This window comes from Myotis daubentonii, chromosome 6, assembly GCF_963259705.1.
Source record: "Myotis daubentonii chromosome 6, mMyoDau2.1, whole genome shotgun sequence".
In the NCBI taxonomy this organism is placed as follows: Eukaryota; Metazoa; Chordata; class Mammalia; order Chiroptera; family Vespertilionidae; genus Myotis; species Myotis daubentonii.
In genome coordinates this window covers 76430635-76447580 of record NC_081845.1, presented here as the reverse complement: position 1 = coordinate 76447580, position 16946 = coordinate 76430635, and the positions used below count along the sequence as shown (strand labels likewise).

Genomic DNA, 16946 nt, shown 5'->3' with positions numbered 1-16946 from the left:
TTAGAATAATTCTAAGTTAGCATTTTGAAGGGTTCTAGTACCAAGACAGTTTTAATGAGCAGAAATGATAACTTTTTCTGAGAAAATTAGATGGTTAGAAGAAAGGTTATGGCTCTGCTGCCTTCTATTAAAAGTAAGAGATTAAACATCTAGACTGAGACTATACCAGGCAACAACAAACAATGTGTACCAAAATGGCATCCTCCCCAATTATTTTCATGATCTCATTACTTATATTAGTTTATCATGGTAGCATGATCAAAATGAAAACATGTATAGTTTTCTGGTACTGGTTAATTAGTTATGACTCTCTGTGTCTTATCATATATTACATCTGTCATTTAGTAGGTGGTCAATAAATATGTATTGGGAAAAGGGATACATTGATTCATGATGGCCAAGCTAGGAAATTATTTAAACAGAAGACTGTAAGTTTCAATAATAAAAGGCATTTATATATATAACTATATATATATATATATGTATATATATATATCTAAATATATATATATATATATATATATATATATATTTATGAATTCCACATCTACTGAAATAAGATTAGGATCATAATTTTTGAGACTATTATAAGCATAAAAGTGTGCTGTGTAACTTTTAGATATTTTATCAGATAGAGTCATATTAATCTGGATTAATTTAAGAATGGTCTTACAAGCAGTTAAACTAGATACCAGTTAAAAAACCCAGAAATTTGATTTATTCCACTATATCAGATTAACATAGATGAATTTCCAATTAATATATCTATAATCAGTTTTTCTGATTTCCTTAGTTTAGTTACATTCATTTAAAAAATATATAATTATCCATAACTATATTTAAGATACTGTTCTAGGTGCAGGGTATACAAATGTCATTAACATACAGCCTTGGTCCATGAGGAGTTTCATTTGACAGATTTCTTAATGAAGAATTCAGAAGTATATAGAACATGCAAGAAACAAGGAACTAGAAAAGTCTTTGAAGTTGATAAGACAATGGGGCAATACCAAAATCACATAAAACTTATGGCTGAAATTATGACACAGTGAACTTATTGGAATATATAAATATATTAATACAATTTTGCCTTAATTTTAAATTACATAAATTTTAGAAGACTAGTTTAGTCTTCAAATTAAAAAGGGTATGTAAATTATTAGAAATTCCATGTGCCATTTGAATATTAATCAATGTTTTATTTGAAACAGGTGTGGCTGCTGACCGAATAGCAATTCAGTCTAAGGGTCGATACACAGCCAATCTGTCTCCTCAGAATTTGATTTCTTGCTGTCCCAAGAATCGCCATGGATGCAACAGTGGAAGCATCGATAGGGCTTGGTGGTACCTGAGAAAACGTGGGTAAATAGCTGCCCAACATATATTTCTAGAATTCTTATGAGGGCTACTTAAGGTTAGAATAAGAAAAAAAAATATGGTTCAAATTTTTACCCAAAATGTACAAATATATATGATACATCTATATAAATGTATGCTATATTTGGTATCTGCTGAGTTTATAAACTATTAGAAACAATTATTTGAAGAATGTATGCTTTCTAGCTAAATTAGTAGAAAGACTCAAATAAGCATTGCCTTCTTTGTTGCTCTGAGCCAAATGGAGAGAGAGAGAGTAATTGATATCACTGATACATCTGTTGAACCTTTCAGTTACCAAGGTAGATGAATAGATGTCAGATAAATCAGGTTTAGAATCAGATGAATAAAATAAAGAAGTAATTTACAATTGCCTCTATTCATCAATATCATTAATTGTCTCCATTCCATTTGATGAAGAAAGACAGTTTGCATTTTTACTCTCATGTACCCTGATAACCTACTTTGAGAGCTCATCTACTTAAGAGCTGAATTATTTGGCTATGCAAACTGCAGGTGATATCTAGTAGTAGACATATGTACTGCTCACCTTTTTTTTCCCCTCACTCACTGAGTACTCTGGACCTGCTATACAACATATACAATATACGATCTGAAAGAGTGGGTGTCAGATATTGAGCAGTGGCAAAAAATTTCTTTTAAAAATTTCTTTTCACATGTTTTGCCTAATAAGATAGTGCTTAGAATGGACTAATGGACTACTTAGGCTGATACTCGTCTGATGTATGAGTGTTTGTTTGGCTTCTGTTTTGTATTATAATAAAAATTACAGTCCTTTAGGGGGTTAAAAATATAAATGATCATTGAGATCCAATTAAATCTCATTGTGTTAGTCTGCTTAGGTTAACATAACAAAATACCATAGACTGGGTATCTTAGACAATAAGCATTAATTTCTCAGAGTTCTGGAGACTGAGAAGCCCAAGATCAAAGTGTAGCCAATTCAGTTTTTGGAGAGAGCCCTCCTCCTGGCTTACCTTCTCACTATGTTTTCAAAGGGCAGAGAGAGAGAGAGAGAGTTCTCCTGTCTGCTCCTCTTATATAAACACTAATCCCATTATGAACCCCACTCTGTTCACCTCTTTTATAGCTGATTATATCTGGAAGGTCCCATCTCCAAATACCATCAAATTGGGGATTAGGGCTTTAATAGGTGAATTTGGGGGAACACAATTCAGTGGATTGCACTCATTATCCCATTTAATGCAAGTTGTCCTTTTGAAGTGGTTAGGTTTTTAATGGCTTTGCTTTCATTACTCTCTTTGCCCATATTTCCTTAATCTATTGAACACTATTGAATTTTCTTGAACTAAACCGATTTATACTTATATGGCCAATTCAACATTGAATAACTATAAAACCAATTGTTTTATTTTTCTTACCATCTGTTTCTCTAATCAATGAATTATGTTAGATTTGGAGCCAAATAATTTGTACTTTTTTATGTTCAGTTTCAAAATTAGAGATGATTAAAATTGTTTTCTTTATCTTTTGTGTAATTCAGATAACTTTCTACTTTATTAACTTTAAAAATTATATTAGCATATACTATTTCTTCAAAGTATCATGAGCCACAAATAATAGTTGAAGTCTTATGAGAAGTTACCTATAACTTAATAAAAATGTAAAAATACCCTTACATAAACATATACTTTATCAGACTACCCCATCTAAATATAATAAAATTTATTGTCTTTTTTACATTAAACTTGGCTCTTCTGCATTATAATTATAGATGCAGAATGAAGTAATTCCCCTATTAATATCACCACAGATTTTATTGACAGTCACTTTTCATCCTTGGGAAATTCTATAATGTAGATAGAGTTATTTATTAAAGTGGTTTGAAGCAAGATTTTAAAAAGTATGATGAAGAAAAAAGGGGGCAGGGGAGAGTGTAATGCCAGTGAACTGCTCTTTTAGAATCAGTCAACATTTTGAAAGTTACACATGTAAGCATCAGAACGTTTATTTCAGTAAAGTTGCACATAGATAGGGTGTTACGGCATTTTCTAAGTATTACATTTACTTCTTTGCTTGTTCCTAATAGACTGGTATCCCATGCATGCTATCCGCTTTTCAAGGACCAAAATGCTACCAATAATGCCTGTGCCATGGCAAGTAGGTCTGATGGGCGGGGAAAACGGCATGCCACAAAGCCATGTCCCAACAACATTGAGAAATCTAATAGGATCTACCAATGTTCTCCTCCATACAGAGTCTCTTCTAATGTAAGTCTGAATGTCAAGAATTAACAGTGGTTTACTTGCTCAAAAAAATATATAGCTCTACTGTTATTAAAGCTATTTAAAATCTATTTAAACCTATACATTTTAAGATAATGTTATGTTTTCCGGTATAATTTCTGATATTCTTAAGGTGACCATTAAAAATTTCCAGTTTGGGTATGATTTCTGATCTTTATAATGTGAGCAGTATAGATGATTGACTTACATTTAAAAATGCCCATGGAAATAGAGTTTTTAAATTATGTTTTAATTACTTAATATACATCACAAGCAAAAACTAAATTAAACCTTTATTACTGACTTTTTATTTATGGTCGTAGCTCATTTTATCAATTCTTTGCCTTACTCCACAAAGTAATTAAAGTAGACATAGCTGTAATGAGCAAAATATGCCCTTGGATTCTAGTTTTCCTGATAATAGCACTGGCAAACTTTATTCTATTGTATCAGTGTTATCCAGACCTTCTCACTTTCAGAATATCTCACCTTCACTGTCTTTCAGTTACCTGTGAAATACAGTCCAATATTCTTACCACGACATACAGGCTTTCATGATTTGGTTCTGACCTGCTGCTTTTACAGCCTTTTGTCTGGCCAGCATCTACCCCTCCACCCACTCCTGATACTGCTCCTGATATAAGGTCTACTGTCTGCTTCCTAGATACACCATGCACATTTATGCTTCTCTACTTAGCCAAGTGGCTATTCCTCTTACTCAAATGGTTTTCCCACCTATTTCCATTTGGTAAAATCCCACATACTAGGTATGTGTCAAGGTCCAGGTCAAAACTTTACCTTTTCTGTGAGGTTTTCTTGACTCCTAGGTAGGATTAATTTCCCTTTCTTGTTTGCATCTATAGCACTTTGAGCTTCTCTGTAACAGAACTTATCATTTATGTTGCTGTCTGTCTCATCTACCAAAATTTAAATGCATTGGGGATAGATTCAGGGTCAATATTTGTTTCTATCCTGGGTTTTGGTGCTATGTGCTCTGTGATATTTGTGAATCGATCAACGGATGAATAAATAACCTGGCTCTTTACTGAGGGCTGCATTACACAGTGGGTAGCAAGATTTGTATGTTAAATCTGCACTGAGGAACTCCACTGAACATGCATCTGGAATCGCTCCTGTGATCAAAAGAATGGAAATAGCATTAAAAGCCAATGATTAAACATGGTTTTAACTTAATTTTTGTGACCATAAAAAATAATTATTTTCTCTCTATTCCAACATTTTTGTCAGTGTTACAGTCAATGAAATCAATGGGTGCATGTTGTTTTTAGCAACTTTATCAATGGGGCATCTCACATGTGAGTATTTCAAAGCCTGATTAATGGCAGGTGGTCAAGGCACATTGGATTGTATAATTCCTAGATTGATTGTACAACACCTGACATTATATACCAGACAATGGGGATAGAATGCTCTGATAACAATAACAATGCTCATTGATAATTCTCCTTCTAGGAAACTGAAATAATGAAAGAAATCATACACAATGGACCAGTTCAAGGTATGCTTGGATGAAATATGGTTGTGTGTTATTTATTCCTTTAATAAAGAACATTACAGTTTAGCTCATGCAAAAAGAGCTTAATAAAAGGAAGAAAATTTTTACTTTTAGAGTGTTCATAAGGCTTCATCAGTTCTAAGGTCAGGGCAATCATGGGAAATATGCTCATATAATAACTTCATTAGTTGTCATTTTATTTAAAAAATAGACTCATCCATAAATTTAATTCTTAAATATTAATGACACATTTGATGAAAGTCTGATAAATCTTTCCAACATGATTATGAACCAAGCAGACAGTCAAACATAAAATGCTAAGTAATGGAGCTCATTCAATTGTTCAGTCCTATTTAAAATTCATACATAGTGTTAGAAATTTTCTCACCTTCAGCTTAAATGGGTCAGGAAATGGATTAAAAAAATCAAGGTTTAGCAGTAGAACTAAAGTAGATACACTTATTTTTCTATAAACTCAAAACAAATCAAATAAGCCAGTAGGATTTTGTGTTTTATAAAAGGCTTTCTATTTTGATCAATTTGTATTACAGATAGTAAGCAGTAAATAAAATTACTGTACATTGACTTTAGTTTTAAGATATCATCTCTGATACATAGTTTCTCTGCTTACCTATTGAGTTTTATTTTTCACCAATGGCATAGCTAAAGGTACATTCACAGTGTATATTCTCTGTAATAAATTGCTTTGAAAGGCATGAAGAGCATATCTAGTGAGATCTGAAGTGGAAATATAGGTTGTGAACAATAAAAGGCCCAAAATATATTATCAATGTTCTGGGATGAACCAAATACATTAAACCAAAGCTTAAATTTAAAATATTTGATATACACCTAAGGAACTGTTGGCCAGTTCTTGTTTTTGTTAATGGTGACCTGATTAGTATTGATTCAATATCTAGCAGGCACCATGGATTTTAAAATTATGTTGGAGTAACTTGTATTGATTGGTATCACCACTTACTACTTATTGAGAAACTGAAGCTTCCACTAAACATATCCTGGGACATGTTTTAGTTTTTAAAATCCTTGGGTCTTAAGCAAAACCTGAAACAAATGAATAGAAAAAATTTTTTTCTTTACAATTGTGTCATTTTGGTTGGCTCTTCTAAGAGAAGGGCAATACATGTACAATTTAAATATATTAAGTAAGTGGAGTTTGTGTGACAAATTTGAAGAGCAGAGGCATTTAAAATCAAGGATGAATTTAAAAATTGGCTACTTAACAATTGACATTGGCTACTTAAATGACCTTAGGCAAGTTACTTAACCATCTCCGAATCTTCAGATCTAGTTACCGTCATAAGTTCTCTCTCTATGTCAAAAAAAAAAAATTGGGATCATAATTATTTAAAACAGAACACCTTAGGTTTCTTATATGGTCATACAGTTAAATGTTTATAAATTTCACACAACAAATCAAAAGTAAAGAGGTAAAATTTCAAAATAATAAAATTGAAAGGCAAAGTATTCAACCCCCATTGAACAAATGTTTGTTGAGAAGCTATCTCCTGCCAGCCTGAGCCGGGAGTGAAAGAGCACAGTGAAGGCAAGCTTCATCCTGCCCTCAAGCATATGATAATTCTGCATAAGTTTGCTGCAGGTTCAAAATAAAATCGTACTACAGTAGCTTATATAGTTAGATGTTTGTGGGTTCATCAAATCTGTTTTGGTGTCAGGAATGGAAGAAAGGAGCTGCCTCCATGTTCATTTTGATGGCTTTCTGTAGTTGGCTGTGTTTTTTCTGCAATGAAGAATATTTTATTCATGATGGTTAACAGAGTTTGGAAAAGCTACAGAAGCTAATCTTATATCCTATATAATAAAAACCTAATATGCTAAATGTTCAACCTTTCAACCAGTTGCTATGATGTGCACTGACCACCAGGGGGCAGATGCTCTGACTGGTAGGTTAGCTTGCTGCTGGGGTCTGGCAGATTGAGACTAGGCAAGATGAGCCTGATACGTCCTAGAGCCCTCCCACAGTCCCTTCCCAGCTGGCCAATCTCCCACGGTCCCTCCCTGGCCTCTAAAATATTTCTTCTAATTAATTTCCTTCCAATGTGCACAAATCCATGCACTGGGCCTCTAGTGGTTTTATAAAAAAGGAAAAAAGTTTACAATATCTTCCCATTTTTATAAATGCTGATTGACTCATCTTGCTATAGATGCAAAGTGATGTCTACCCATTGTTGCATTTCCCCCCAGTCTCAATAAAACAGGCTATAAAAGGCAACAGAATGCTGACTAAATAACACTGTGTGCATTTTTCTACAATATGTAGAATGAAAAATAAGTTTAGGTTATGGAAATAGAACAAAAGCAAAAATCTGCATAGAGCACAGTTATATAAATTCTTAAAAACTTATGGGAATGTTTTTTAAAGTCGATAAAGAAAATTTAACATCTTTTGAGAATATTTGAACGGCATCAGAAAAGGCATGGAACATTAAAAATAAAATAAAAATGGAACATTAAAAAGTGATATTTGACCTTGGAATAGAAGCTTCATGTTAGTAGCTATCAAATGCTTATGTTATGTAAAATGCATGTCAAACTAAGATAGACAAGCAGGGTACATAGTTATGAAGGGGCTTACCAATTTTCCCCAACTAAAAATATTTTCAGTTCACATCTTCTAGAAGTTTAAAGTCTTCATTCTGAATTTCCCAAGCCCTTCAACAAAGCCCACAGTACAGAAAAGAAGTAATCTAGGTGAGGAAATGAAGGAGAGCTTTATAAAGCATAAGCTCTCACTTTCTAAAGAATACAACATTGGCTCAGCTCTCCAGAGCTGGGACGCTGGGATCTTGTCAGAATATTCTTTTGCCAAGGGTTTGCTTTCTATTCAAGCTCACCAAGGAAAGATGTGTATTTATTTCTAAGGATTAAGGACAATTACTTTAAGCCCGGTTTGCTGGGCTCACTCGGTGCTGCTAGCTTAATTAGAGTTGTAAGAGGCTTGTGGTAAAGCATAAGGTTAATGGAGAAATCGCAAATCACTAGCCAAGTGCCAAGGTCCTCCACTGCAAAGACTCAATTCCTCGTAATAGTGCCTCTGTCAATTAAGAATACCTGGTGTTTTAAAGGTATAATGTGAATTTAAGTAACACTCAAACAGCTAAAAGTTGTTCTTAGAAGAAGAAAATATTGCAGCCACATGTAAGTGAAATCATAGGACACTTGTCTTTCTCTGACTGGCTTATTTCACTTCCCATAATATTCTCCAGATTAACTAACAAACAAAATAGAAACAGACTCATAGATACAGAGAACAGACTGACTACTGTCAGAGGGGAGGCGGAGAGGGTTGCCTCGTGAAAAAGGTGAAGGGATTAAGCAAAAAAACAAAATGAGCAAACTAAAAACCAAACTCATGGACAATCCACAGAATGGTGATACCAGAAGGAAAGGGAGTTGCAGGGAGGCAAATTAAGATAAAAGGAGGATAAATGGTGATGGAGGGAGACTTGAATTGGGTTGGTGAACACACAGTACAATATACAGATGATATATTATGGAATTGTGCACCTGAAACCTATAAAATAATTTTATTAACCAATGTCATCCCAATAAGTTCAACAATAACAAAAAAATATATTGCAACCAATTAAATTAAGCAGGAATCAAAATTAGCCTGTATTACAAGATTGCTTCTTAAATTCTATTCCTGGCAATTTACCCGTTGGTTGTTTTGTGAGAATTTCTGGAGGTTTATAAAGTTAATGTTTTTAACTGTGTCATTTTTTCCTATTGGGTTTTATTTTAGCCATAATGCAAGTCCATGAGGACTTCTTCCATTATAAGTCGGGGATATATAGACATGTGACCAGTGCAAATGAAGAATCAGAAAAATATCGAAAGCTTCGGACACATGCAGTCAAACTCACTGGGTAAGGCAATTCTTAAAAATCTTTATTTAACACTTTTAAAAAACGAAACTAAAAGAAAGTGTTTGTAGTGCATTTTGGTACCAAAATTCTGCTTTGTATTGAGACAGTCTGATATAAATTAAAAATTATCTAAGCCTTAATAATCCTCAGTTACTATTTTAAAATTCAGTGAAAAGGTAACTTAAAATTCTGTTAAAAAATAAAATGGCCATTTCCTGTCTCTAACCTATTAGCAGTGTGTCTTAAGAATCTGTTCCAAGGGCAAGGGAGATATATTATTGCAAGTCTGTTCTCATAATGTCTCACTCCAATTCAAATGAAATGCTACTGATAAGATTTTGGGAATTATTTTGTTTTGTTTCCATCCCAAACCCTCACTTTTCTCATCTGATTGAACCCACACACAAGCAACCTCTGCTGCAACCAAATCATTACTTTCTCCTTACTGATCTTTGAAACTCTCTGAGTCAATTCCAAGGTATGTAGAACAGTTATCCTCTATGATGTCTCTTTAAACATCATACCTCCCTTATTTGAAATACTCTGGTATTTCCACTATAAAATTACATTTTATTGAATGTAAGAAACTACTGATTATGGCTTTTCTTGATTTCATGGATGTGAAAATATGTGCATCTTAGAATTGAAATACATTTCAAGTTAATGTAGAATAGGTAATTTCATTATTCAGTGATAACGTGGCTCAAGAATTTGGAGTAATTTTATATGTCTCCTAATTATATAGCTGTAGAGAAAGATGGCTAGATAAATCACTAGATGTATTTAACAGGAAAATGAGATACTAAAGTATTTAAAATTTTATGACAACAAAAAGTTTGCTAAATTTTTCATCAGCGGTATATAAGAATACCAATTTTTCAATATTCTTTTAATTACTGAATATTTACTTTTACTTTAAGTCATATTAAATTCCCCCAAAATCCTTATTAACAGGTGGTGAAATCATATCATGTAACTCTCTCTCTCTTTCTCTCTCTCCTCCTGAAAAGTTAGAGAGACAAACAAAAAATAGAAAGATAATATGGGATAGTAGAATTTTAAAATACTAATATTCAGATTTATTTTACTTGAATTTAAGACAAGAGATCCTAGTTTCTAAAAGAACATTTTATTCTTAAGAGAAAATTATAGTAAAAATTAGTGGTTGGAGTAATAATCCATTTTTAACTTCATATTTCAATTTCAGGTTATATTGATTTATTAACAGACAAGATATTCCTTATTCTTCCACTTTTTCTACCTCACCTCCTCTCATATACCTTATATGTGTTAGTAATATTATTTTTACATATCAAAGGATTACAAAATTTGCATTCTTCTCTGAAACCATAATATACATAGTTTATAATTTCTTATATATTAATAAAGTCAATGATAAGCAAATACTGATGCTCGCTTTTCTGTTCTTGAATTTAATTTTCATTATTTATTTTATTTTTAATCAAGACAGGATCTTATGCCTGTGGTACCTAATTTCTTTCACATTTGTGAAAGTATTTGTTTTATTTTTATTCAGGAATAACTTTAATAAGTATAAAATCCTGGGATTTTAGAACCTTTAAAACTTTCTAAATAGTGCTCCAGAGTTTCTGGCATTTAGTTTTCCTGCAGAAAAATCTCTGGCCATCCAGATGTTTTGTCTCCTTATAAGTGACATAATCTTTTCTACTCAAATACATATATTAATCTTTCTTTTTTCTTGAATTAGCTTTATTCACTTTTTTTAAAAAAAGTATATATTATACATATGCTGGATCATCTATATCTGCTTTAATATTTTAATATTACTTATAATTCTTTATTATTTCATTGTGTATGATTTTCTCTACTTGGTCCCATCTATCTCTGAATATTTATTGTAGTATTTGGCATTCATTCTCCAAAGGGCTTTTGCCTCTGAAATGTTTTTTTTTCATTTTTTCTCTTCCCTTTCTTTTGGTTGTCTTTTAAGGTCTTCTTTGAGTCTATGTCTGACTTCTCCAGTTTCCCTGAATAGTTCCTTTTGAGCTGTATAGTATTCATGTGTCTTTTGCCTGACTTTAAAAAAACAAAACAAAACACTTTTACCCTAGTGCAGTGGTTCTCAACCTTCCTAATGCCACGACCCTTTAATACAGTTCCTCATGTTGTGGTGACATCCAACCATAATATTATTTTCGTTGCTACTTCATAACTGTAATTTTGCTACTGTTATGAATCATAATGTAAATATCTGATATGCAGGATGTATTTTCATTGTTACAAATTGAACATAATTAAAGCATAGTGATTAATCACACAAAAAATATGTAATTATATATGTGTTTTCCAATGGTCTTAGGCGACCCCTGTGAAAGGGTTGTTCGACACCAAAGGGGTCGCGACCCACAGCTTGGCAACCCACAGGTTGAGAACTGCTGCCCTAGTGGGTTTTGCTCAGTGGATAGAGCATTGGCCTGGCGACCTAAGGGCCCCAGGTTCAATTTTGGTCAAGGGCATGTACCTAGGTTGCAGGCTCCTGGTCTGAGCATGTGCAGGAGGCAACCAATTGGACTGTTTCTCTCACATCTATATTTCTCCCTGTCTTTCACTTTCTCTTCCATTCTCTCTAAAAATCAATGGGAAAATATCCTCCAATGAGGATTGAAAAACATAAAAAGAAATTTAATCTCTAATCTATGCATTTTACTCTCTATCACTTCCTCCTTCCAGTCCACTCCCTCTACTACTTTGACCTCAACTGTCCTTCAGTCACATACATACTTTCAATAAATCAATCCATTCAATCTGACCACCAGTTAACTGTCTCTCTTCTGCTTGATGGCCACTCCCTTTGTTATTTAGTTAAAAATCTGTGGTGATTCATTATAATCACTTACACACGCCCTGGACTCCTCTGCCCTTGCTTGATTCATCATATTGGCTTAGCAAAATCTCAAATCTGGTTAAATTAAAATCAGCCTGTTTCATACCTGTAGTTGTGCATCTGAACACAGCCAGAAAAAGTAGTAAGTGTGCTGGTTTCACTTTTATTTATAACCACAAATTTCAAGTAGTTGCTTAATACTGCCAGGCAATTATATTCTGGATTTTTATTCTGTTTACTGTCCCATTCCAGGTGATTATCTCAAAACCTTTTCTTTTGTCTTGAATCCCCAATACCTCTACCCCCATGCTCTTAGTTGATAATCTTGAATCCTATTTTACCAAAATAATTTAAAGCCATCAGAAATAACTCCAAGTATCATTCATGCCACCTCGCAGCATGCACTCTCTCATATTCTTCCTTCTACTTGTTACATATGTGAAGCACCATGCTCCTACCTAAATCCCCCCTTCTGTAGTGTGGACACCAACCTTCTTCACTATTTAAGAATGTGCAGAAGCAATTTCCCTTTCTCTACTTTATAATCAGCCTTTTCTACCAACATACATGCATGCCATTATATCTCAGCTATTATGATGATAAAAACTTTCCCTTGACTCTGCTTCTCCACACTCCATTCATGGTCTTTTCTTACAGCAAACTCCTCGCACGATTTGTCTGTCCTTACTTTCTTCAATGTTTTTCCACCCATTTTTTCTTAAACCTCTCCAAACACTTTTATTTCCCTGCTCCTGTTCATAAAAATATTTATCTCAAGGTTATTAATGACCTCCACATTGCAATAGTCATCTGTCAGAATGCACACCTGCCCATCATTTCCTGCTGGTTTTTCTTTTCTGGCTGTGACTTTTCAGTGTTCTTTGCTAGTTTTTTCCCCTCCCTGTACTTGTATACTTCTTAATGTTAGAGTGTCCATATTCAGTTTTAGGTCTTTTCTCCCTTCTATTCTCACTCATTCTCTGATGAACTCATCAGTCTCTGAGCTCATCTCAGCTTTGAGAACCATCTAAACCTGACACAAACTGGATTTACTAGTTTATCTGCCGCCTAGACCTCTCTACTGAACTCTAGACTTATGCATCCCATGGCCTTCTTGACATCCCCATGTAGGTACCTAATAAATGAATCAAATTCAGCACTTCCAAACTCAGCTCCTGATTCCTGCCTTTATACCTGCTGAACAATACCGACTTTCTCCATCTTAGTTGATGACAACATCCTTCCATATGCTCTGGCTGAAAACCTGAAAATTATCCTCAAAATTCCTTTCCTTGAAACTCACTTTCAATGTGTGAGAAACTGTTATTTCAACTTATATCCAGAATCTAACCATTTTTTACTGTTCAAACTACCACAACTCTTGCCTGACCTGCCATTACCCAATATTATGTATATGGACTGCTTAAGTAGCTTCTAACTGGTCTTCCTTCATTTATATTTTCCCTCAAAAGTCTATTCCCAACAGAGAAATGAGAGTGTTCCTTTATAACACTAGTCAGATCTTGTTACTTCTTTACTCAGAACCATGCACTACTTCCCCAGTTCCATGGGAGCAAAACCCAAAGTCTTTACAATGGCCTACAAAGGCCTGCATGGTCTGAGGACTCCCCCACCTGCACCTACCTGCACCCTCAGCAATGTTCTGATCTCAATTTCTGTTCATCTATGCCTGTTCTTCCTACTTTAGTTCCTTTAATGTTTCAGGAACCCACACATCTGGGTCTTCCTCTGTGGTTAAAATGCTCTTTCAGACATCTGATTTCTTAGTTTCTGTGCTTTCATTGAGTATTTATTCAGATCTAATCTGTTCAGTGTAGCTACCCTGACTGTCTTATTTAATACTGCTAACTATCCTCTCTTCCAGCATGTCTGATCCCTCTTACATGATCTATTAATTTTATAATAATTATTACTTTCTAACACATGCTTAATTTATTAGCTTTGTAGTATGTTAGTAGTATATTGTCTTTTCTCCCTACTAGATTGAAGCTCCATGAGAGCAGGCATCTGTAATATTCACTGATGTAGCCACACCACCTAATACAATGCTGATCTATAAAATACTTACTGCTTTCTCTAGTCAAAGAATAAACTTTTTAGCACATGTTCTATGCTAGTTCTCATTTGGTACTCTTCTTTAAATGGGTCAGCTCTTTTGGTGAAAAATAGAGTAAGCAGAAGTTGGAGGAGAGAGCTGAAGCACTCCTCAGCTTTGATTGAAGTGTGCAATTCTTGGACCCATTCTGGCCAAATCAACTCTTCCCTTCGTGCATAGCTGGAGCATTTGGTGGGACTCATAATACAGCCCTTGCAGGTATCTTTGCTGTCATATGCGATTCTTTGCCTTTCCTCTCTGCTTCACTTTGCTTTATCTTTCAACCATTGCCCCCGGATGGTTGGCCAGGACTCTGGCAGTCTAGTGGACTTCCAGTGTGATTTCTTCCTCAGCAGAATTCCGATGGGTTGTGTGGGAACAGACCGACATAGTTTGATTGCTGTGTACCTGTATTGGCCCTCATTAGGGGATATTCCTGGACTGTCATATACTTTTAAGGGCAAACTTCTCCTATTCAGGTTGGTGATAGAGGGGAAGGATTTTACTGTTGTTTCTCAGCATCTACTCTTGCTTTGGTAGAGAACAAACTGTATTTTCCTGTTATTCCTCTGTTATTTGGGATTACAGATGTTTGCTTGGTTTACTGATGATAGAAAGTATTGAGGTTTTACATTTGGGGTTTTATTTTTTAAATTCTTTTTTAAATATATTTTATTGATTTTTTACAGAGAGGAAGAGAGAGGGATAGAGCGTTAGAAACATCAATGAGAGAGAAACATCGATCAGCTGCCTCCTGCACATCTCCTACTGGGGATGTGCCCGCAACCAAGATACATGCCCTTGACAGGAATTGAACCTGGGACCTTTCAGTTTGCAGGCCGATGCTCTATCCACTGGGCCAACCCGGTTAGGGCTATTTTTTAAATTTTTAATAGTTTAGTTACTTTTCAGGAAGATGAATGGAACAAATATGCTTTTATGCTGCCACTGTAACTGGAAATTCATCTTTTTTTAATTTTCCTTCACTTTGAAAGTCCAATTCCTTCTAAACCTCTCCTTCTTATGTATATTTCAGGATCAGTTTTTGTCTTCTCTAGTGATGTCCTTGATTGGAAATTTTTTTCCACCGCATTCTTGATGATTGAAATAAATTTTCTATCATTCAGAGAACACTGAAAGTGCCAATATTGATGTGGAGTCTTTCTTTCTTCATTTATTAGAACTGATCATTTATCATCTCTATCACCTACTTAGCTATGCTGGTTGTGTTACCTTCAGTCTACTCCTGAATTTGTTCATGCTGGTGTTGTACAAGATATGGATGTGTTTACATTTAATCACTCTGACACCATCTGTTTTCCATGTTCAATGTGTCAGTTGCAGTAGTGTGTTCGTTTTTATAAACATTTAGAAAATTGAGACCTTTATAAATATATATCACATGTGTGACAATTAACAAGGCTAATTCTGACAAATTACTCTTGGAGCACATGTTTATTTTTCAGAAATATTTTAGGTCCCCTGGGCATTGTTAGGTGCCCTGGAGAAGTAGATTTTTAATTCATGTCTTCATTAGTAATTCCTGATTTGGTAATTACTACATGCAGAAAATTAATGCATCAGTGAATTAGAGAGTAATCAAATAGCCCAAGTAAGTTAATGTTTCTTATCAGAGAGCTGAATATACTCCTATCAAGTACCTTACAAATTTATTGCAATACATACATTCTATTTGCTGCTCTTTCTGTAGAAAACAACGCTGTTAGACTGCACTTACTTGAACAAATGAATTTAAAGTTCTATCACATGCCAAGCACTGGGAAATAGAAGGAGGATAACTACATAGTCCTACTCTTAAGGACTTTAGGGAATGAGGCAGACACATTCACAACTGACACCAGCATAAGGTAATACATGCTATATATTCCCATATATGTAAAGGACAGGATTGTGATAGGCAGATAACAACTTATAAAAACAAAGATTTCTTTGCTTCTAGTAAATAATTTTATTTTAGTCCTCCCTCTTCTCCTTCTAAAACATCTGTTTATCCCCATTATGGATACTAGAATTATAAAAGCATTTAATTGAATAAAAAATGTCATATTATGAGACTGGCATTATTTTACACAACAATAATAAGGAAACATTACCCATTAAACTAAGAAACTCCATTGATTTTTAGATGGTTCTCAATTTTAGAGATATTAAAATATGCAGAAAAAAAGTATATTGAAATAAAAACAATATGGTTGGTATTTGAGATATTTATCCCGGTTAGTGTTCTCTATACTATGGTTCTATTCCATAAGTATCTCTCTCCATATCTATTACAGTTTACCCAGTGTCCCTGTTCAGAAAGGGTTCTGAGCTTTTTAAAATCCTTAAGTCAGAAGTTGAGAATGTAGTGCATTAATGCCATTTACTTTTTGCATATGATTTTAATATGCAAATCATATGAATAAAAAGTCCTGAATAAAACAATCTATCAGGTATAAATTTTGGAAACTTGACGAGTCAGTGTGACTCTGTGGTTGAGTGTCGACATTTGAACCAGGAGATCACTGTTCGATTCCTGGTCAGGGTACATGCGGACTTGATCCCCAGTGTGGGCATGCAGGAGGCAGCTAATCAATAATTCTGTCTCATCATTAATGTTGCTATCTCTCTATCCCTCTCCCTCCCTCTCTGAAATCAATAAAAATATATTTTTTTTAAAAAAAATTTAGACAATTAAAATAAATAATTGGGGTAAACATTGAATTTTCTTCATATTGTTACCCCTGCTTATGGGACAGCATTTTACTGATGATATAGTCAAAAGAGAATAATAAAATAATTTCAGGACATATTTTTCCATTGTTTAATAATATTTTATGTTAAATTTTATTTATTTAACAAGTTTTCATAGAGTACCTATAAGTGCCAGGTG

At 34.1% G+C, this 16946-nt stretch overlaps 1 protein-coding gene across 7 annotated transcripts in view; it reads left to right on the top strand.

Annotated features, from left to right (window-relative positions):
• Positions 1–16946, top strand: part of TINAG (tubulointerstitial nephritis antigen) — a 77058-nt gene that overhangs the window by 34569 nt on the left and 25543 nt on the right. For all 7 annotated transcript variants that reach the window (XM_059701358.1, XM_059701362.1, XM_059701360.1 and 4 more), the window contains 4 exons: positions 1212–1362; positions 3449–3629; positions 5118–5163; positions 8948–9071. In XM_059701358.1, the coding sequence (XP_059557341.1) occupies positions 1212–1362; positions 3449–3629; positions 5118–5163; positions 8948–9071 (502 nt within the window). The remainder of the gene's footprint in view (positions 1–1211; positions 1363–3448; positions 3630–5117; positions 5164–8947; positions 9072–16946) is intronic.